At 49.2% G+C, this 21,834-nt stretch overlaps 1 protein-coding gene across 1 annotated transcript in view; it reads left to right on the top strand.

The window, feature by feature from the left end:
* The first annotated feature begins 2,375 nt into the window (after nucleotides 1-2,375).
* LOC116955412 (chloride intracellular channel protein 5-like) overlaps nucleotides 2,376-21,834 on the top strand; it is a 42,239-nt gene continuing 22,780 nt past the window's right edge. The window contains exon 1 of the mRNA XM_032976478.2: nucleotides 2,376-2,721. Within this exon, the coding sequence (XP_032832369.1) occupies nucleotides 2,665-2,721 (57 nt within the window). The 5' untranslated portion in view covers nucleotides 2,376-2,664. The remainder of the gene's footprint in view (nucleotides 2,722-21,834) is intronic.

Below are 21,834 nucleotides of genomic sequence, written 5' to 3' on the forward strand. Positions count from 1 at the left end.
AAACCCATAGACTCACACAGAGACCCATAGACTGACACATACACACAAACCCTTAGACTCACACATAGACCCATAGACTGACACAGAGACCCATAGACTCACACAGAGACCCACAGACTCACACACACACCCTTAGGCTCACACAGATACCCATAGACTTACACATACACACAAACCCATAGACTCACACATAGACCCATAGACTGACACGTACACACAAACCCATAGACTCCCACAGAGACCCATAGACTGACACATACACACAAACCCTTAGGCTCACACAGAGACCCATAGACTGACACATACACACAAACCCATAGGATCACACAGAGACCCATAGACTGACACATACACACAAACCCATAGACTCACACAGAGACCCATAGACTGACACATACACACAAACCCTTAGACTCACACATAGACCCATAGACTGACACGTACACACAAACCCATAGACTCACACAGAGACCCATAGACTGACAGAGACCCTTAGGCTCACACAGATACCCATAGAATGATATAAATCTATAGACTCGCACAGAGGCCCATTGACTCGCACGGAGATCCATCGACTCGCACAAGAGACCCATCGACTAGCACAGAGACCCATCGACTCGCACAGAGACCCATCGACTCGCACAAGAGATCCATTGACTCACACAGAGACCCATAGACTCGCACAGAACCCACAGACTCACACAGAGACCCATAGACTCACACAGAGTCCCATAGACTCACACAGAGACCCACAGACTCACACAGAGACCCACAGACTCGCACAGAGACCCACAGACTCGCACAGAGACCCATCGACTCGCACAGAGACCCATAGACTCACACAGAGACCCATAGACTCACACAGAGAACAATAGACTCACACAGAGACCCACAGACTCGCACAGAGACCCATAGACTCACACAGAGACCCACAGACTCACACAGAGACTTATAGACTCACACAGAGACCCATCGACTCGCACAGAGACCCATCGACTCGCACAGAGACCCACAGACTCACACAGAGACCCATAGACTCGCACAGAGACCCACAGACTCCTACAGAGACCCACAGACTCGCACAGAGACCCATCGACTCGCACAGAGACCCACAGACTCACACAGAGACCCATAGACTCGCACAGAGACCCACAGACTCCTACAGAGACCCATCGACTCGCACAGAGACCCACAGACTCACACAGAGACCCATAGACTCGCACAGAGACCCACAGACTCCTACAGAGACCCACAGACTCACACAGAGACCCATCGACTCGCACAGAGACCCACAGACTCGCACAGAGACCCATAGACTCACACAGAGACCCATCGACTCGCACGGAGGCCCACAACAGCGGCATGTTGCGAGTCCTGTTTGCTTTGTCTCGACCGCACCATCCACCGTCGGTCGACGAGGGTCGATAAACGTTGATGGAACTACGTTGTGAAACATCGCAAGAACGGCGGCAGCGTTTAAACAACAACGCGACACAATGCACATTCCCACCCACACCCTCCACCCACACACCCCCCACCCACATACCCCCCCCACACCCTCCACCCCCCACCCACATACCCCCCCACACCCTCCACCCACACACCCCCCACCCACATACCCCCCAAACCCTCCACCGACATACCCCCCCACACACCCCCCACCCACACACCCCCCACCCACATACCCCCCCATACACCCCACACCCCCCCCCACATACCCCCCCCCATACACCCCCAACACACACATATATAAGGGCTATGTAATATTATAATAAAGTACACACACACATATATAAGGGCTATGTAATAATGTGTACACATATATAAGGGCTATGTAATATAATAAAGTACACACATATATAAGGGCTATGCAATATTGCGTATACACACACATATATAAGGGCTATGCAATATTATAATAAAGTACACACATATATAAGGGCTATGTAATATTATAATAAAGTACACACATATATAAGGGCTATGTAATATTATAATAAAGTACACACATATAAGGGCTATGTAATATTGTGTATACACACATATATAAGGGCTATGTAATATTATAATAAAGTACACACATATATAAGGGCTATGCAATATTATAATAAAGTACACACATATATAAGGGCTATGTAATATTATAATAAAGTACACACATATATAAGGGCTATGTAATATTATAATAAAGTACACACATATATAAGGGCTATGTAATAATGTAATGTATTTATTTGTTTAGATTACGAGGCTAGGCCCCGCCTATGCCTCGCGCCAGGCCGCGCCTCGGATTCCACGCGAATCTCCCGCGCGTTTCACGCCCCGCCCCCTCCACGCCCCGCCCCCTTTACCCCCCGCCCCGCCCCCCTCACCACCGCCGTCTCCCGCTCTCCTCGACTCCTCAAAGCGGCTCCAAGAGGCGGCGGCAGCAGCGGCAAGAAGCAACTCGGCCCCCCCCCTCCTCAACAAACAAAAACCACAGCACACACAACTCCCCCTTTTTTTGAACAACTTTCCAAAAGGTTGGCGGCGCCGCCCCTAACAACGAAGAAAGTCTCAACTATTTTTTTTGTTAAATAACTTTAACAAAAAAAATCGATCCTATTTTATAAATTCGCCTCAGCCGCGCCCGTGGTGCGGGACCCCCTCACGGCGAGCACAACAATGGCAGATTCCGACGTGAGCGGCGTCGAGGAGCCCGTGGTGGAACTCTTCGTGAAGGTGAGCGGCCTCTCGGTTCCCTCCCTCGGCGCCTTTTCTCCACGTTCAGCGGCGCGTCGCGGGCGCTTCGTGTTGAGTCGCTGGCGGCGATGTCTTATGAACTTTGGGGTTGTTTTAATGTTGCTAAAACGCCACGCCTGCTGCTGCTGCTGCCGCCGCTTTCCCGAGGCCTGCCGCGCACACGAAGCTCGGTTTCTTCAATGCGCGCCCTAAGTGGAATAGCTGCGGCGTCTGCGTCTAACCATCATCATCGTCGTCGTCATCTTTAACGAATGGCGATGTTCGTGCGTGTGTGTGAGAGAGAGAGTGTTATTAACGGTCGCCTGTTGCTCAAAGCGTTCCGAGGTGGATTTGTTGAAGCGTTTAGGCGCGCCAAGTGACGTGTGTCCGTGCCGCTTTGTAAGCCTCTCCTGGTTTTTTTGTTTATAGGTGGTTATTTTTTTTAAATAAATATATTATTATTCCTCTTCTCTTCGACCCGGCCGACACCCACATTTTGGCCTTTTAGGCGACGTTTTTAACGTTGTTGCAAAGCAATTAAAGGTGAACAGTTAGAAACGTGTCGAGACTTTTTGGTTTGTTCACGCGTGCTTATTGGTATCTGTGGGGTTCTCGATTAAATCGATCGATCTTAATTTTACGTGCCAATATATCGCCCACGATGGAAGTTGGGCAACGGTGGTTGATGGTCGAGAGGAACTTTGTTGATTAACATGGGGGGGAAGAGAGAGGGGGGGCATCATCCAGCAGTGGATTGAACATGCAGACAGCAGCTACTCTTAATCGATATGTGGGCATCGTTAACTTGAACGTCACCATCGCCCCCATGAATAAAATCAACAGCATCGGCCCCATGAACAACAAAATCGTCGTCAACAACAACAACCGCAATTCGCCACCAAGTGGCGGTGACTGTCCACCCGGGCGCTTGTGCCAGGCTAGGTGCACTTTAAGGCCACGTGAAAGTGTCGAACAGGGCTCGCGGTTACCAGTCTAGACCCAGCTGCCATGGGTTTGCCTCGCTCAGATGACTGCCAGAGATGCAACCCCGCCCTGTGCGTGGGCCTTGCCGTGCCAACTCGCGGCGCTTTGTCCGCCCGGCGCTTCGCTCGTTGTTGTGAGCAGCGTCGCTCCCCGCACGAACAACGTTGCAGCCATCGGCAACATTGGCGCCATCGTCAGCCGTTACGACGAATGCCGTTTAACACGCATCAGCATCAACGGGGATTTGTGTGTAGCGTCAGCACACACACAGTCGGAATATTGTGTAGAGAGCGAGTTGTCGGATTGAGTGCGAGCCGATGGGTCTGTCTGACTCCGTGGGTCTCCGAGTCTATAGATCTCTAAGTCTACGTGTCTCCTGTAAGTCGACTTGTCTAAGTATATGGTGTCTCGTGTGCGCCAAGGTGGCTATGAGATGTTAACTACCTCGCCTGGTGTGCAGGAGGTCGTGGGTTATATCCCAACTCTGACGCCTGCTGCTGTATATTTGGAGCTTGCGTGTCTCATCATCATCACGGTGGCTAGGAGATGTTGACTACCTCGCCTGCTATACAGGAGGTCGTGGGTTATATCCCAACTCTGACGCCTGCTGCTGTATATTTGGAGTTTGCGGTGTCTCTCATCATCACGGTGGCTAGGAGATGTTAACTACCTCGCCTGCTATACAGGAGGTCGTGGGTTATATCCCAACTCTGACGCCTGCTGCTGTATTTTTGGAGTTTGCGGTGTCTCTCGTCGTGGTCGCGTGGATTTTTCTCCGGGTCCTCCGGTTTTCCCCTCCACATTAGAATCGCCGTCACGTGTTTAGAATATTTGGGTGCTCGAAAAAAATCCATGTGATAAGCCAGTTTGGTGAGCTATCACTTGTGGCCAGGTTGCTTTTGAAAAATAGCTATTTAGCTCAGGGGGCCTTACCTGGTAATTTTTTTTTAAGTTTGTATAGTGTGTGGTAAGTGCCTTTGCATCTCTTATGTTAGTCTATGGGTCTCTGTGAGTTTCAGGGTCTTTATTAGGCTATGGGTTCCATGGTGTGTGTGTGTATGGGTCTCTTGTCAGTGTTTTAGTTTCGGAGTGAGTTGGCCTCTGTAAGTCAGTGCAGTACAATGTGGATTTACGTAGTGGCGTCTCAATGTGACCGCATCTCAAGACACTGTACACACACACAATGGGCAAGTTTATTTTATAGATGTAGGTGAGTCTGATTCTCTCTGTGAGTCAGTGACGCTCTCTGTGAGTCAATGGGGGAGGAGAGGGAGGCAGTCGGTCATAGGCAGAGAGATGAGTGTGCATGTTGAACCTCTTTCGCACCGTACATGGCCAGCCGTGCTAATCGGAGGGAATGAAGTGAAGTCATCAGCGGCACACCCTTCTGCCCTGCCGCTCACGGCACCTCCGATTAGCACGGTTGACTACGTATGGTGCGAAGGAAGTTCAACATACTGTACATACAAGGAGTCGAAGGCACTGATGATGGCTGTGAGAAGTTCCAGACTGGGGGGGGCTGGGGGGCCGGCAGAGGTCAACCTCCCTGAGCCTCCTTCGCGACATCTCGCTACCCTGCGATATTAACAATGCACGCGAATTGCATTCATCGTCCCATCTTGGAGAACTATATTTAAACTATTTTGTACTTTACCAAGGAAGGCCCTCTGATCTATATAGCCCTTTTTTCAGAAGAGACCTGGCTATTACATAATGATAACTGAACGAGGTGGCTTATCATCATCATCGTGCCAATGTATAGCAGCAAGAAAATACTCTTAAGACACGTGACGTTGGTCCGAAATGTGGAGGGGGAAAATCGGAGGACCCGGAGAAAAATCCACGCGACCACGTGGAGAACATGCAAACTCCAAATATAGAAGCGTCACGATCGGCATCGAGCCCGTGACGACGCCTTGTATAGCCGACGAGGTTGTTAACATCTCGCCCACGTGGCGGCCCCAAGAATGTTCCTCTTGAACACGTGATTCCATCCCTTGGCTGCCACTCCATTATCAAACACGAGCTTGTTTGCCCGTCCAAGGACGGGTGTATATTGCAGTAAATTCTAAAGATTCAATAGAAAAATTGTTCAGCTCATGATTATTAATGAGGGGGGTTACCCCATGTGGAGTGACGTCACGCGCTAATGGTCATTGGGGAGGGGTGCGGCATGTGGAGTGACGTCACCCGCTCATGATTATTAATGAGGGGGGGCTCATGTGGAGTGACGTCACGCGCGGGACAAATTCTTGGCTTAAATTAGTATGGCATCCTGTGTAGACAAAGTGAAACACAGAAATCCTTACGTGATAGGGAAGCAATCGTGAGCTTATATCAATGGGACCCTTTTACCAGTATCAAAGCGATTAAAACATGAGTATAGACTGCACCCTTTTTCTGGCAATAAAACAAATGTCAACGATGCTCACACACCAAATAGATATCTATTGCAGTGCATCAAGTCTGCATTAACAACCTGTTTCATTGCCAGAAAGGGTAAAAGTCTATTCTTATTTTTTTATCACATCGCGAGCTTAAGTTATTCGTACTGATGGGTTCACACTCTTTTTTTTGTACAGCTAGTGTGAGACACAGCCCTGTTTTGGCGCCGATGTCATGTGTGGGAAGAACAGTGACTGATTGTTTAAGGGGCCGCGTGGATGGTGTGCGTCTAGACCGGGGAGAGGGGTGGGCTGCATTAGCGACTTGGATGCCATTACCGGTGATTCAACGAATGCCACTTCCGTTGGCCTCTTCCCACATGAGAGCCAAAAAATATATATATTTCGTCTCGTCAGCCTCATATGGGCATTCTGGAACAGCACTGCCAAGCAGCATTACTTTAATCAAACAATACAACGCTGGACTCGTTTCAAACTTTTTTGGGTTTCATCGCCAATTCCAGGCTTTGTTTTAATAAGTACAGTACAGTCGGGTTGGTTTAATAAGTACAGTACAGCCGGGATAGTTTATATATTTTTGTGTTGAGTTGCCTAAAAAATGTTTACTTTTTTATATATAAAGTGTGGTGTTTGTTAGCGAACACATGCTTGCTTAATGACATCATTCAATCTGTTAAGAGAAGTCAGTGGGCTTGGGCAAGATGCACCACGGTGGCTAGATGTTAACTCCCTCGCCTAGTATACAGGAGGTCGTGGGTTTGATCACAACCCTGATGCCTGCTGTGTATATTTTAAGTTTGCATGTCTCGCTCTCTCCGTGGTCGTGTGGATTTTTGTTCGGGTTCTCTGGTTTTGCACTCCACATTTAGAATCAACGTTAGTTTTGAGTATTTGGCTGCTACAAATGTCCACGATGATGATAAGCCAATTAGTTGAGCTATCATTTGTGGCCAATTGTCGCTTCTGAAAAAGAGCTATAAAATAAAACATTGTTTAGTTTAGACGATGATGGCCTGTGGTCAAACATAACGATGGAGTGGCAGTCAGGAGCAGGAATACGTCAGAGCACATCCACCGAGGAGATGGATCAATGAGATCAGCGGCGTTGGGCAGGTGCTAAGTGGATTGTTACATCACAGGATTGTGAGAGATGGTGATGTCTCAGGAAGGCTTTCATCCATAAGTGGATTGACCTTGGACTAAGATGATGATGATTGTTTTTTGTTGTTGCGTTGTCTGGTTCTAACATTTTGGGTCTCATCGAGAGCAGATAGTTGGACACTGTCAGGGCAGATTGTGGAGGTCGCTGTACATCTCCTGTGCAGCAGCTGCTGGGTCTGGCGGAGGGGAGAACGCTTTGGTAGCGACATGTGGTGGTGGTGATGGTGATTTGTGAAGGACGCTAGTGGGCACTTGGAGACAGTTGCCGTCAACAACAACGGAGGGCAGAGGAGCGACGCTCACAACAACGAGCAGAGCACCGGGCAGCTAAAATTCGGCAAGTTGGCACAGTAGGAGGTACAGCTGGTGCATCTGCCAGTCATCTGTCAGCTTACCCATGGCACCTGAGTCTGTCCCTTAAACTCCTGTCAGCGAGCCTTCGACACTCCACGTGGCCTCAAGGTGAGGACCTGGCCTGGCACAGGTGCCGTGGTGACGTCACTATCACTTAGTGGCAAATGGCCGGGTGTTAGTGATGATGGGTGGTAGTTGTGGCATAAAAAAGGCTTTTACCACGCTAACATCTTTGTCTTGATCTTAAATTGACCCAGATTTGTTTGCACAAAACAAGCTGGGTGCCAGATACGACTGGCAAGATGACACGAACACCATGACAGGGGCTAGGACACTGAGCCTTGACTGCTGCTTCTCCTCTTCGCGTGAACCCCGCGAGCTTCTCCGATGACACGAAGCCATTGTTCCTGTGCTTCTTCTGGTGTCTCTTCGGGGGAGACGACACAACGTCGGGGCTGTGTTGTCATGGTCCACTTGCTGCCGATCATTGCTTTCACAAACACTGGGTCTTCTCTTGGGCTCCGTCATACCGGCGACTCGAAGTTTTGCCACGGAACGCGTAGGGTTTGTTGAACCTTGCAGCGTAGTCGGGATGAGTTTATGATTTAAACGTTTCAGATTTCGGATTTTCTTTTAAATACAATTTTTGAACTGTTTTGTATTCTCGGGGGTGCTGTGTAACGTGTACGAATTTAAAACGCACTTCGTGCCTTAACAATCGTGATGTCACCCGATGCCATGGGACTCTCACCTTTGGCAATAAAAGTGACCTTGTGGAAGTGACATCACTTACGGTGACATCATGTTTTTGGATGACATCACTTCCATAATTTTATATCTAGATTCCACAATATATTTTATATTTTCAGATTTATCTGATAATGAGCACAACCTCACTTTTTCTTCTTATTTTCTTCTTCCATACAGCTGCTGATGTAGATGCAGAGCAACAACGACAATTTCACATTCAGGTGGTCAAGCCAGATAACGACATCAGGAGCAGCGGAGTAGTGTATCATCATCATCGCCATGATGTCTTCTTCGTATATGTGGATCGGGGGAATTGCGTCGTTATATGTTGTACGGTCATCCAGACCAGGTTGTACCCGATCCACAAAACACGAAATACAAAAATATGAAATATACAAATACAGCTGCACTGTGGGGGGGGGGGCGGAGTCTGCACCACTGCAGTGGTGCTGCAGTGGTGCTCGCCGGACCTTATGCCGTCCTAGCATGAGGTCCGGCGAGCTTCGGCTCCTGAAAAATATCCCGACACCGTGGAGCGAACTGTCGGACATCGTGTCGTACGCTACGTACAGTCCAAAACACATAGGAGAATGTGTTAACTTGAATTGCACACCCAAAAGGATATCTCCGTTAATCTCTAGCCTAGTTTTATTTTACCTGTGCTCGTGGTGGTTCATGTCACGAGACCCGACGTGTCCATTGGGAAACTTTGTAGAACGATGCATTGCTGCGTGTGTTAGAGAACGGTCCACAGAAGTAGATGTCAGGGAACTGCTTTTGGGGGATCCCTTCAAAGTGTCAGGGTGTGGCACTTCGCCACCCGCCCTGGAACAGGAAAATGTTCGTAGCTTTGGCAGTAGGAGCTGGAACTGAAAATACATTTTAATGTGATGGGTTTTTTTCTGAAATCATTAGTGACCAGACTGCGACAATAATCTCACTACACTCTGTTGAATCACAACTCAGTCTGTGAGTCTGTGTGTAAGTCGTGTAAATCATTGCCTCTGAGTTTTTAAATCTCTATGCAAGTCTATGAGTCTCCTTATGTGGATCTTTACCCACTGCTGAGACCATCAGCTCTCACTGCACTTGAGAAACCAGTTTTAATGCCAGGCTGGGGCTGACACCCAAATTCGGTACCCTTGTGATTGGCTCAGCATCTCTGCCCTCCAAGTCACCTTGCCAACTCACACCTCAAATCCATTTAAACCGCAGTATTTTATAAAGAAGTTCCGGCAGCCCAAAGATCAATGGTCTTCCCCTGCTCTTGGTGCAGTAAAGAAATGTAGTTTTATTTTGAGCTATTCCATGTGCCACTGTATGTATGTTGATCTTCTTTCGCACAGTATGTAGCCAACCGTGCTAATCCAAGTTGCGGGGGAAGAACAGCAACACTAAACACAAAAAGCACCCTCTGAAACCCACATATTTCTCAACCAACGTGCCCGTGTTTATCTCTTGTTACAAACACATTCGAGTTGAGTTCCCGTTTTTTTAAGTGCGAACAGGGCGGTGGGGCGCGGCCCAGCGGTAGCGCGTTCACCATTAGCTGCAGAGGTTCGCGGTTCGAATCCGGCAGGCCTGCCCTGGTTAACACTGCGGTGTGGTATCAACCGTAAAATACCGCTATGCGCCACCTGTTTCATTCACAGTGGATGTCATCGTATTGTCTGCGTCACAGCCCAAATTTTCCAAATTCGAATAATCTCACCGCAACTCTATCGGGATTGCGTACAGTAGCAGCGGCAGCATAATCGCCCGCCTGCTTTAAAGCTACTGCAAGCCGTGTCCATGTATCGCAGCGGCGCCTTCCCTCGTAATGATAAATCTGCACTCCGAGAATGATAGCGGCGACACCACGTGTACTAGATTTATTCTTTATTACGATTATCCCGTCTCTCTGACACCGTGTGTTGTTAAGGCGGGATAGAAAAAAAACTCTGCACATTCCTCGCGTACCTCCATGTCAGCTGGGAAGGGAGAACTGTGTGTGTTGTGCAGCGTGTGCTAACAGGTGGTAGCGAGCAGTGGTGAGCGCATGAACCTGGCTCCGAGTTTTTTGCACGGTTGCTGAGCACAGACACAAAGGCCCTACGTGTCTAGTGGGCCAGCGCCAAACAGCACTCGCAAAGTTGTAAAAGATAAGAGTTAACACGTTTCTTGGGTTGAGTGAGATTATTGTTTTTGTAATAAGAGCTTTGGAAAAGAGGGTGGATAAGAGGGAATTCCAAAGCTGAGCAGTGCGAGAGAAGGAGCAGAAAGATAAGTTTTGTGACCTGCTATGTGGTGTGAGTGAGTGGGTGAGAGGATGAGTTGAGTGAGGTGGATGGGTGTGAGAGGGTGAGTGAGAGGGTGAGTGGAGTGGATGGTTGTGAGAGGGTGAGTGAGTGGGTGAGAGGGTGAGGTGAGTGGAGTGGATGGTTGTGAGTGGATGAGTGAGAGGGTGAGGTGGGTGGGTGTGACTGGGGTGAATGGGTGTGAGAGGGTGAGGTGAGTGGAGTGGATGATTGTGAGAGGGAGAGGTGAGTAGAGGGGTAGGTTGTGAGTAGGTGAGTGGAGTGAGTGGGTGTTACAAGAGCTTCGAGAAAGAGACGATGGGAGGAGGGAATTCCAAAGAAGCGGAGCGGGGCGAGGGAAGAAGCAGAGACTTTGACTTTTAAACAATAACTTTTATTGCCGCCGGCAGCAACAGCACTGGAGGCGATTCCGATAGGAAACACACAAAGTCACCAGCAACACAAATACACAAAGTCACCAGCAAACAAACGACTAAACGTTATAAATCCACGCGCTGCGGTGCTAAATGCAGCGCGCACAACACGAAAGAAAAGTCACGTGGTGGTGGTGGTCATCGCGCACGCCACGGTGACGAGCGAGAGAAGGTGAACACGAGGGGGGTGCCGTCCACGCTGGTACAGAGCGGGGCTTTTCTGGCTCCCCAGCGTTCGAAGAAGACGCGCTGCACATCACCGATGTGTGTGTGGTACGTGGCGTCCCCCAGCCTGGAGCTTTGCCTTAAGCAGGCCCCCCCTGAACACTGGAAGCAGCACAGAGCAGCTGAGAGAGAGAGAAGTGAATGGGAACCTGCAGTGTTGTGAGTGAGTGAGTGTGCAAGTGAGTGTTGTTGTTGTGACCTGCCGTGTGGTTGTTGAACAATCGATGAGACGAAACGGTGAGTCTGGTAGACATGGTCCTCAACATTGAGGGAGGAAACGATGAGCAAAGATCACGGGAACCGTCACCACGGTCGTAGTAAGCGATAGAAGAGTGAGTTTGATTTCCGGACACGGTTAACATCACTGCTAATAATTATTTGAACCACTTCTGAGCCTGCCCTAGGTTGAATCCGCCTCGAATGAGTATCCGGTGGAGTGTGAACATCAACAACGGGTAGACAAAGGCAGCCGATTGCGGTGCTCACCGCACTTTCGCCTTGTGCGTCTTGCCAGCCTTCATTGATGCTCTCTATAGCAACACTTTGCCCAACAGCCTGTGTAGGATCTTTGTCTTCTTTTTTGTTCTAAAGCGTGTACTGTATTTCGCTACCTGCTTTTACCCAAGAGTCTGCACGGCTATACACACCTGTGCATGCCATGCATTGCAAGCTGACAAGCCAGTAGGCTCGTATGTGGCGTATGTGTGTGTTGTTATGTATATGGAACGCATTCCGTGTATAACATTTCCTGCCAGACCTCACATCACAGTCCGCAAAGACGGCCTCATGGAGCATGAAATGTGGCCGTTACAAACACGTCTCTTGTAGAGACTGGTCCATCCGTCTGTCTCTTATTTTTGGGTTGCCGAGGGAAGAGAGCATAGCTCGTGTGGGGGATGCACTTTCGCCAGCAGTTGCTTGAGCAAGACATTCTGGACTGCACCTCGTGGACCTGACCTGGTTTTGAGGTGAGAGAGAGGCCACCGATTAAGTCTTGTGCAGAGGAGTCTTGACCGGCACCACCAAAGTTGTTGCGTTGTCCGCGCTTTTTTTTGGAACTCGTTGCGAGTTTATTTTGTCACGATTGTTGGTTGCTAAGCTTAGGTTTTCAACAACAAAAATTGAAATATTTTGCTGCGCCACAAACATTTCTGTAGAGGTGCACAATGTTGACAGCTTAGATTGGGTCAAGCGCACATTTGTTTACATTCTAATACCCATGTGTCGTCAACTTCTAAAACAGGTGATTGTAAAAAGCTGTGCCATTCTTCACTTAACCCCCCACCCCCGCAGAGTAATATCACAGATTTAATAACAAAAGACAGAGGTATGCGGCATTGCACATATGCGAGCTCTGTCAGCCTTATCCAGACCACCAGCTCACGAGGACTGAACGTGTGGCCAGTTTGTGCCGTTTTTAAGACCACCGTCGGAAAAAATGTGGCCAGGTGAAGTCTCCTCCATGTATGGGGGCTCCCGCGGTCATGTGGCAGCAGCGAACACTGATGGCTCTTCTGATGAGTCCTAATGAGGAGGAAACTGGCCTTCGGTTGTCCTTGTATCACTGATGATGCCTGTTGTTTTGAGCCACATTGGTTCTCAACGACAGCACGGACACATGGGTCAGTTCTTTTGAGCTGGTGGTCTGGATAAGGCCGAGAGCTTTTGTACATGCAATGCCTGCCACACCCGTGTGTTGTTGAATCGGTTTTATTTCCAGACGGCACAAACTATATGAACTAAACGATATTTATTTTACCAGGTAAGGCCCACTGAGCTATATAGCTCTTTTTCAGAAGCCACCTGGCTATCACAAATGATAGCTCAACGAAGTAGCTTACCACGTGGACATTTATAACAGCCAAATTCTGTAAATTCAGAAGTTTTTTCTTGCTGTAGTTGTCCCACCTGATGACGATTGCTTGTGTTGCGATTGAAACCTCGTGATTTATTTTATTTCTACCTAAGTGGCTTTACCGAAAGAACCAAAGAGTGTGGAGAGAAAAATCTGAATATTTATTTGTACTGGAGGAATCCGATGAGCTACAAAGCTCTTTTCCTCGTGCAAACTCCAAATATACAGGCGTCAGGGTCAGGATTTAACCCACGACCTCGTGGACATTTATAGCAGCCAAAGACTTTATACGCGTGTTTATAAATGCAAAGGGGAAAAACCGGAGGATCCAGAGAAAAATCCACGGGACCACGGGTAGAGAGAGAGAGACACTGCACACTCCAAATATACAGCGAGTGTCAGGGTCAGTATCGAACCCACGACCTCCTGTATACCAGACGAGGAAGATGACATCGCACCACCGTGGCGAGGCAGTTCACATCCCCGAGACACCGTGGTGCCCCCCAAACGTTTCTGTTGTGGTGGACTTTCCTCGTCATTGCAAATGGCAGAGATTTTTCTCCCAGGAGAGCATCGCTGCCTCTCGAGGCTTTTGCTCTTTTTGAGGAGGGCGCTGCCGCTCGCACCCGTTGGCGTTGTGTCCGTGAATTCCATGAGCGATGAGAGAGTTTGGCTTCATACGGGAGGAGGGAACACCCTGAGACAACCCGGTGAAAACCCAGCACGCGCATCAAGGCGGTTGCGCTCAAAGCTCCGCACAGACAGATTCACGAATCCGATGCCGTGCTGCCATCTGTTGACTTGCTAACCTACTCTCGCGACTGTATAAAACACGCCGCGTCTTGTTTATTTATATTTCAGGCTGCAGTTCACACAGGCTCGGCTCAAAATTGCTCGCTCAATTACACGGTTTTGCCTCCCCAACTGCCTTGCCTCTCGGGGGGTGTGGGCGGTAACTGGGTGAGGGGGTGGTGTCTGCGTCATGCATGAGTAGTGGCCAACTGCGTGACCAACTCCTTCCTGCCATTCTGGGCACTCAGCCAGCCAGCGGTCCTTACTCAAAATTCAAGAAATGGCCGAGGCGCCGCGTGTGTTTGTGCGTGTGTGCGTGCGTGAGGAGCGGTGGTGTGGCGGTTAGCGCGCTGCACTATGAACCCGGCGACCTGAGTTCGATTCCTGCAACGGCGCTCACGTTATACTTGCGCAATATGACCCAAACACCAATTACGAATGGGGAAATCGGTCGCGAAAGCCAACTCCTGTTAAATTCTTCGTATTTCGGATTCGTGTATCGTGTATTGTGGTTCACTGGTCACGCCACATGCGACGCACCTTTGTGATTCTTAACGTTTCCTCGACCCACACTTACGGCACATTCAAGAGTTATATTAGGGTTCATTGGTAATGCTTCAGGCATAGAAAGTTGGTATGTGAGGTATGTACGCTGAACTTCTTTCACACTCTACTTAGCCAATTGAGCTAATGGGAGGCGCAGTGTTGAGTCTATGGATAGTGTTGAGTCTATGGGCAGTGTTAGTCTACAGTGAGGGAAAAAAGTATTTGATCCCCTGCTGATTTTGTACGTTTGCCCACTGACAAAGAAATGATCAGTCTATAATTTTAATGGTAGGTTTATTTGAACAGTGAGAGACAGAATAACAACAAAAACATCCATAAAAACGCATGTCAAAAATGTTATAAATTGATTTGCATTTTAATGAGGGAAATAAGTATTTGACCCCTCTGCAAAACATGACTTAATACTTGGTGGCAAAACCCTTGTTGGAAATCACAGAGGTCAGACGTTTATTGTAGTTGGCCACCGGGTTTGCACACATCTCAGAAGGGATTTTGTCCCACTCCTCTTTGCAGATCTTCTCCAAGTCATTAAGGTTTCGAGGCTGACGTTTGGCAACTCGAACCTTCAGCTTCCTCCACAAAATTTCTATGGGATTAAGGTCTGGAGACTGGCTAGGCCACTCCAGGACCTTAATGTGCTTCTTCTTGAGCCACTCCTTTGTTGCCTTGGCCGTGTGTTTTGGGTCATTGTCATGCTGGAATACCCATCCACGACCCATTTTCAATGCCCAGGCTGAGGGAAGGAGGTTCTCACCCCAGATTTGATGGTACATGGCCCCGTCCATCGTCCCTTTGATGCGGTGAAATTGTCCTGTCCCCTTAGCAGAAAAACACCCCCAAAGCATAATGTTTCCATGTTTGACGGTGGGGATGGTGTTCTTGGGGTCATAGGCAGCATTCCTCCTCCTCCAAATACGGCGAGTTGAGTTGATGCCAAAGAGCTCCATTTTGGTCTCATCTGACCACACCACTTTCACCCAGCTGTCCTCTGAATCATTCAGATGTTCATTGGCAAACTTCAGACGGGCATGTATATGTGCTTTCTTGAGCAGGATTTCAGTCCTTCACGGCGTAGTGTGTTACCAATTGTTTTCTTGTTGACTATGGTCCCAGCTGCCTTGAGATCATTGACAAGATCCTTCCGTGTAGTTCTGGGCTGATTCCTCACCGTTCTCATGATCATTGCAACTCCACGAGGTGAGATCTTGCATATAGCCCCAGGCCGAGGGAGATTGACAGTTCTTTTGTGTTTCTTCCATTTGCGAATAATCGCACCAACTGTTGTCAACCTTCTCACCAAGCTGCTTGGCAATGGTCTTGTAGCCTTGTGTAGGTCTACAATCTTGTCCCTGACATCGTTAGAGAGCTCTTTGGTTTTGGCCATGGTGGAGAGTTTGTAATCTGATTGATTGATTGTTTCTGTGGACAGGTGTCTTTTATACAGGTAACAAGCTGAGATTAGGAGCACTCCCTTTAAGAGTGTGCTCCTAATCTCAGCTCGTTACCTGTATAAAAGACACCTGGGAGCCAGAAATCTTTCTGATTGAGAGGGGGTCAAATGCTTATTTCCCTCATTAAAATGCAAATCAACATTTTTGACATGCGTTTTTCTGGATTTTGTTGTTGTTATTCTGTCTCTCACTGTTCAAATAAACCTACCATTAAAATTATAGACTGATCATTTCTTTGTCAGTGGGCAAACGTACAAAATCAGCAGGGGATCAAATACTTTTTTCCCTCACTGTATGTGGAGTGTTGAGTCTATGGGGAGTGTTGAGTCTATGGGCAGTGTTCGTCTATGGGGAGTGTTGAGTCTATGGGCAGTGTTGAGTCTATGGGGAGTGTTGAGTCTATGGGCAGTGTTAATCTATGGGGAGTGTTAGTCTATGGGGAGTGTTAGTCTATGGGCAGTGTTAGTCTATGGGCAGTGTTAGTCTATGGGCAGTGTTAGTCTATGGGCAGTGTTAGTCTATGGGCAGTGTTAGTCTATGGGCAGTGTTAGTCTATGGGCAGTGTTAGTCTATGTATGCGTACATAGCCAAGCGCACTAATCAGAAGTGTGGGGGAAGTACAACGAACTAAACAAAAAGCGGTTCTAAAGAATCTTGATTTGAAATTAGTTGTGACTTTAGGTGCGTTTAGGATTCATAACAATCGTGCGTCAATGCCTGGGGCTCATGGAGCCGGACTAAGGCACATTTAAGATTCTTAGTGCACCGCACTTATAAAAGAAGTAAAACGCAAGGAAAAAGGTGCGGCCCCGCAGTTTCTGGCTCACGCCACTTGCTGTCTGATGGGCCTTCATGTTGAGTCTCAGAATGGCCGTGTGCGCCCTTGGGCTGGCTCGCCAGGTCACGGTGCGTCACCGCTGTGAACGCGGAGAACGCTCGGAATGCTCCCTGGGATGTGCGCCTGAAGTCTCATGCGTCTCCTCGCGGCACCCCGCACGAGACACTGCGCGCACGCTTGTGTGTGTGTGTGGGAGGCGAGCAAGTTGGCACAGTCGGGGGCACAGGCGGTGCATCTGGTCAGTTATCTCAGTCGGTCAACCCATGGCACCTGGGTCTGTCCTGTCACGTGGCCTTAAAGTTCAGCTCGCCTGGCACAAGCGCCATGGGGGACGTCACCGCCACTTGGTGGCGAATGCCGGTTGTTGTTGTGGCGAGCGGACTTGCCATGACCCAATCCTCGTAGTATAGCAGTGTAGAGAGAGAGTAATTTTTTGTTCTGCCGGACTTGGGGAAAATTAACGTGTGAACGGTGGTAATAATAGAAAACCAAACAATGGAGCATTTTGCTTTTGTTTATTCTCCTTTGTGCATTTTTGCTCTGCGTAAGTATAATTAAGCGTCACTCTAGAGAATATAGCAACATTAATAATTGGACACGGCGCCTCCTTCTCACTTTTCTCCTTAGGTCGGTGATGTTCACCACGTGCAAAATATCATCAGGTCCTGCAATTTTTATATCGGGGCTCAAACACACGTACGATCACTATTGAGTCGTGACGTAACCAACACGGTGGTGTGTAGCGTAGTATTGACAAGGCTCGATTATTGCAACTCGCTGTAGTGTGTACAAAATTATTTGGCACGTGACGTGATGGGGTACTGCAAGATCCGACCGCGTCCGTTAAGTGCTCGCCAAGCTGCGTTGGCTTCCGGTTGGCAAACAAATACGTCATAAGGTTGCACTCATTACACGCAAAGTGCTTGCCACAAATGAACCACAATACCCTGCTGATCTCGTCATGGAGCATAAACCATCACACGAACTCCGGTCATCCTCGCAGCAGCAGATTTTCGTTAGCTTTCGAACAAAGGCGGTCACCGCATTGAGCGCTTTCCGATCCGGTTCTGCAGCCGTCTGGAATGCTCTTCCTTCCGATATTAGAAAATGACTGGAGCTATGCACTTTCAAATCTAGATTAAACTAATTTCTTTAAGTACTGCTCTTTGTGCTTTAGATTGTTGTCCTTCCCCCGCACCTCCGATTAGCACGGTTTGCTACGTACCGTGGTGCGAAAGAAGGTCGACGTACATACGTGCAAATGGAAGTTCATAGAACAAAAGCCCAATGGTGTTCAGAGAAGCGTGGAGAGACCACGCTTGGAATCCACCAACCTTTGCTGCCTGGATTACACGCAGAGCCACCACTGTCTGGCTAGGGAAGGGTCCGGCAACCAAAATAACGAGTAATTTTTACTCGTTATTTCAACGCGCCGCAATGCACCGCGGTGAAAACGAGAGACACGTTGCCGACCCCTGGACTTAAGGCAATCGTTGCAGTTGAAACCGGGGAGGGGGGGGGATCAGAGTGATGAAACCGATCTTAGCTAAAACAGGGTGTGGATTGAAGTGCCTTTTGTTGATTGTGCAAAACGGCTTGGGTACCGGTGTGTATCGAGAAGAGAACGATTAGATCGGTGTGCATTCAGGCTGTTTTACCGACGTACGGGAATGCACCGGACGCTTACAAAAAAAGGAACCAAAACTGAAAATCGGCCCAAATAAGTAAATCGCAACTGAGAGACGCACACACACAGAGGGAAGAACGTACAAAACTCCCAACACCTGTTGTACCTGTTGGTCAACCGTGAATAGACCATGTAGTAAACCACTGCAGTCTGCGCTCCTTCAGAGGATGAATAGCAAAAGTACACGCACTCTCTCCCGAAGCCCCCTCATCGTAGCCAGCAGGCCTTGACGTTGGCACTCGGTTCCCGAGCATATAGCCATCACACGCGGGGATAGAATGGAACCCATCAAAAAACACGCTCTCCATTCTCGTGCTCGCTTTGCGTCTGAGATCGGACCAGTTTGGTCGCAGGCGGAAAATCCAAGTGATGTTGCCTGGGCTCACCCTCATGACGTTCACTTTAAAATGGAATGTGCTTTCCTTACATATAATAACTAGGTGTAATGCTAATGGACAAAATGTACGCTAATATTTATCGCTTTGAAAACAAGTTTAGATATAATAGAATAAGGTCACTGAGTTGATTCACATCAAAGTAAAAGACGTCTGGGTATCCCCCCCCATCCCGTCAAGGACTTGGCTTGCCAAGACTTACGTCTCACCCACATTCTTCAGCCACCAGACTGGCCCACCCACTCGCTCATCCGGTCACTCAACCAATCGCCCATCCACTCGCCCACCTTCATAATCACTCATCCACCCACTCACTCACCTCACTGCAGGTCACTTCACTTCTCTCTCTCTCTGATTCTTCCCTCACACTACTCCACTTTGGAATTCCCCCCCGCCCCCCCCCATCGTCTCTTTTCCCCCAGCTATTATAATCATGACCTTGCTCAATTAAAGTATTGTTACTCTTATCTCAACCAACTTTTATTTTGCTTTTTTCAATATTTGCCTTTTTGACAATCTGGAACCTTGGGCCTGCGATCATAAACTGTGTGGGGGAAAAACATCTAATTTGTAGAGAAATTGATCTGAGATTGGTACGGGAGCCATTGGATTCACTCCCGTCACTCGACGGGAGTGATTAGCCGAGCTAATCGGAGGTTGGGCCACGTAGTCTTGCAACCTAATCCCAAAAAAATCATTGATGGTGGCGACTGCGCACACTTGCAAATAAATCTCTTTGGAGGCAAGAGTCAGGGGCGCCACGGTGGCCAGATGTTAACTACCTCGTTTGGTATACAGGAGGTCGTGGGTTCGATTCCGACCCTGACGCCTATTGTATATTTGGAGTTTGCATGTGACAAAGAGCTTTATAGCTCATCGGATTCCTCCAGTATAAATAAATATTCTGATTCATATTTTTCTCTCCACATTTAGAGACATGCATTTAGAGTATTTGGCTGCTATACATTTCCACATGATAAGCCACTTCGTTGAGCTATCATTTGTGATAGCCAGGTTGCTTCTGAAAAAAAGCTACGTAGCTCAGCGGTGTCTTATCGGGTAAAATAAAAAAATAGTTATAGTTAGTTAGACTTGCGACACCGTGCCCCGCATGACAAAATTTAGCCGGGAAATGTCATGTGGCAGGTAGGAGTGCAGACAGGAAGGGTGATCGTGGTGTGTATGGGATCTGCGACGGCAGGGCCTTGTTCTCTCAGCCGTTCCTCCACCAGCCTTCCGTGCTTCCCAGCGTTGCGGCCGAGTTTCTGCCGTGCACCGGAATGGCCCCCGATTTAGCGAAGGAGGAAAAATCGGTCCATGCGATCCAGTAACCGTGGTAGCAGTGATTGGAAGGGGCGACAAGTAGGCGACTGACCGCCGTCGAGCGACGGGAGTGAATCGGTGAGTGGCGGTTCATTGGTCACCCTGGCCGCTCGCTCTCTACGTGGGGTGGGTTTTTTTGGTGGTGCTTGCATTCCTCCGATGTGCCAGTCCCTTGTTGGGTTGGGTGTGGTTTCCTGGTGGTGGTGGCGGCGGCGCTGGGGAGTTCTGTCCGCTCGCTCGCGTGGCCTACCACCCCCCTGGCTGTGCCAGGCACGTGCGCGCAGAGTGGAACGCCACGGCAGTTTTGACGAATAACCTTGAGCGACCCTGTGTTTACTCAGCCCGTTAACTATTCGTCCGTCGTCGTTAGAGGCCCGAGCTCCTCAACCGTGTTGTTTTTTTTCTCACACTGTCCAGAGGGAGGGGGGGGGGGCACGGGCGAGTTTCTCTCATGCCCCCACGCCATCATCACCGCCTCTGTCCACCCAGCAGAATAAACGGGTTCGCCGGAGTCAGTCGATTGGCAGGTTACGTGGGGTGGTAAAGTACGGGTACTCTCACCTCATCCAGCAACGCCCTGGTAACGTGGAAGAGGAGTAGTCCAATTGCCCCCCCCCTCCCCACCCCGGAGTGCACTGTTGTGGGAGGGGGCCCCCTTCCGCTAGCAGTGACGTGAGCAAGGCCATTGCGGGGCTGCGCCTCTGCCTCGTGCAACCCGAGTTTAATCCCCCAACGCGCTACCGGGCGTCGCAGTCACGAGAAGGAACCGTCCAGTCGGATCTCTCTCGCCCATGCGATGAGCAGCGTGGGACGCGCTGTGTCGGAGTATGCCGCCGCTGAAGTGGCTCCCACAGAGCTACCTCCTCCAAGTGATGCTCTGGTAACGCTCTGAATGCCCTCGCCACCCCACCGGTGCTACGTCCGTTCCGAACCGAACTGCAACCAACGCAAGGCCGGACTATCTGTGATACTGGACGTCTGTGGAAAAAGAGCTTTTATAGCTCATCGGATTCCTTCGGTACAAATAAATATTCTGATATTCTGAAGGCGGTCGTGGAAATAAAACGCCGCCAGGCGTCTTGGAATTTGAGAACGAGAGGACCCCAGGCCCAGAGGAAAATGAGGGCGCTGGGTCTAATTAGACTGTGGAAAACAAATATTCGAAATAAATAAAATATAAATGCGGTCATTCGAGGGGCCCACGCCCAGGGCCCGAGAAACAAACGGAGCTTATTGTGCGCAGTACGACGTCGGGTGCAGCACGATGGCGATGACGACGCTAATGGCTCTCGGAGAAGGGAAGCCCCACGGTGGCGGGATGTTAACCGCCTCGCCTGGTATACAGGAGTTCGTAGGTCCAGACCCTGACGCCTGCTGTAATTTTGGAGTTTGCGGTGTGTCTCTCTCCCCGTGGCCGCGTGGATTTTTGTCCGCGTCCTCCGGTTTGTCCCTGCACATTTAGAGTCAACGTCACGCGTTCAGAGTATTTGGCTGCTGCTGCTTTAAATTTCCACGCGACGATGATGACAATCCACTTTGTTGAGCTTTGATTTTTGATGGCCAGGTCGCTTCTGAAAAAGAGCTCCATTGCAGCTCAGTTGGGCCTCACCTGGTTA

The sequence above is a fragment of the Petromyzon marinus genome, chromosome 59 (genome assembly GCF_048934315.1).
Source record: "Petromyzon marinus isolate PM22_M1 ecotype Great Lakes invasive population chromosome 59, UKy_Petmar_22M1.pri1.0, whole genome shotgun sequence".
Classification (NCBI taxonomy): domain Eukaryota; kingdom Metazoa; phylum Chordata; class Hyperoartia; order Petromyzontiformes; family Petromyzontidae; genus Petromyzon; species Petromyzon marinus.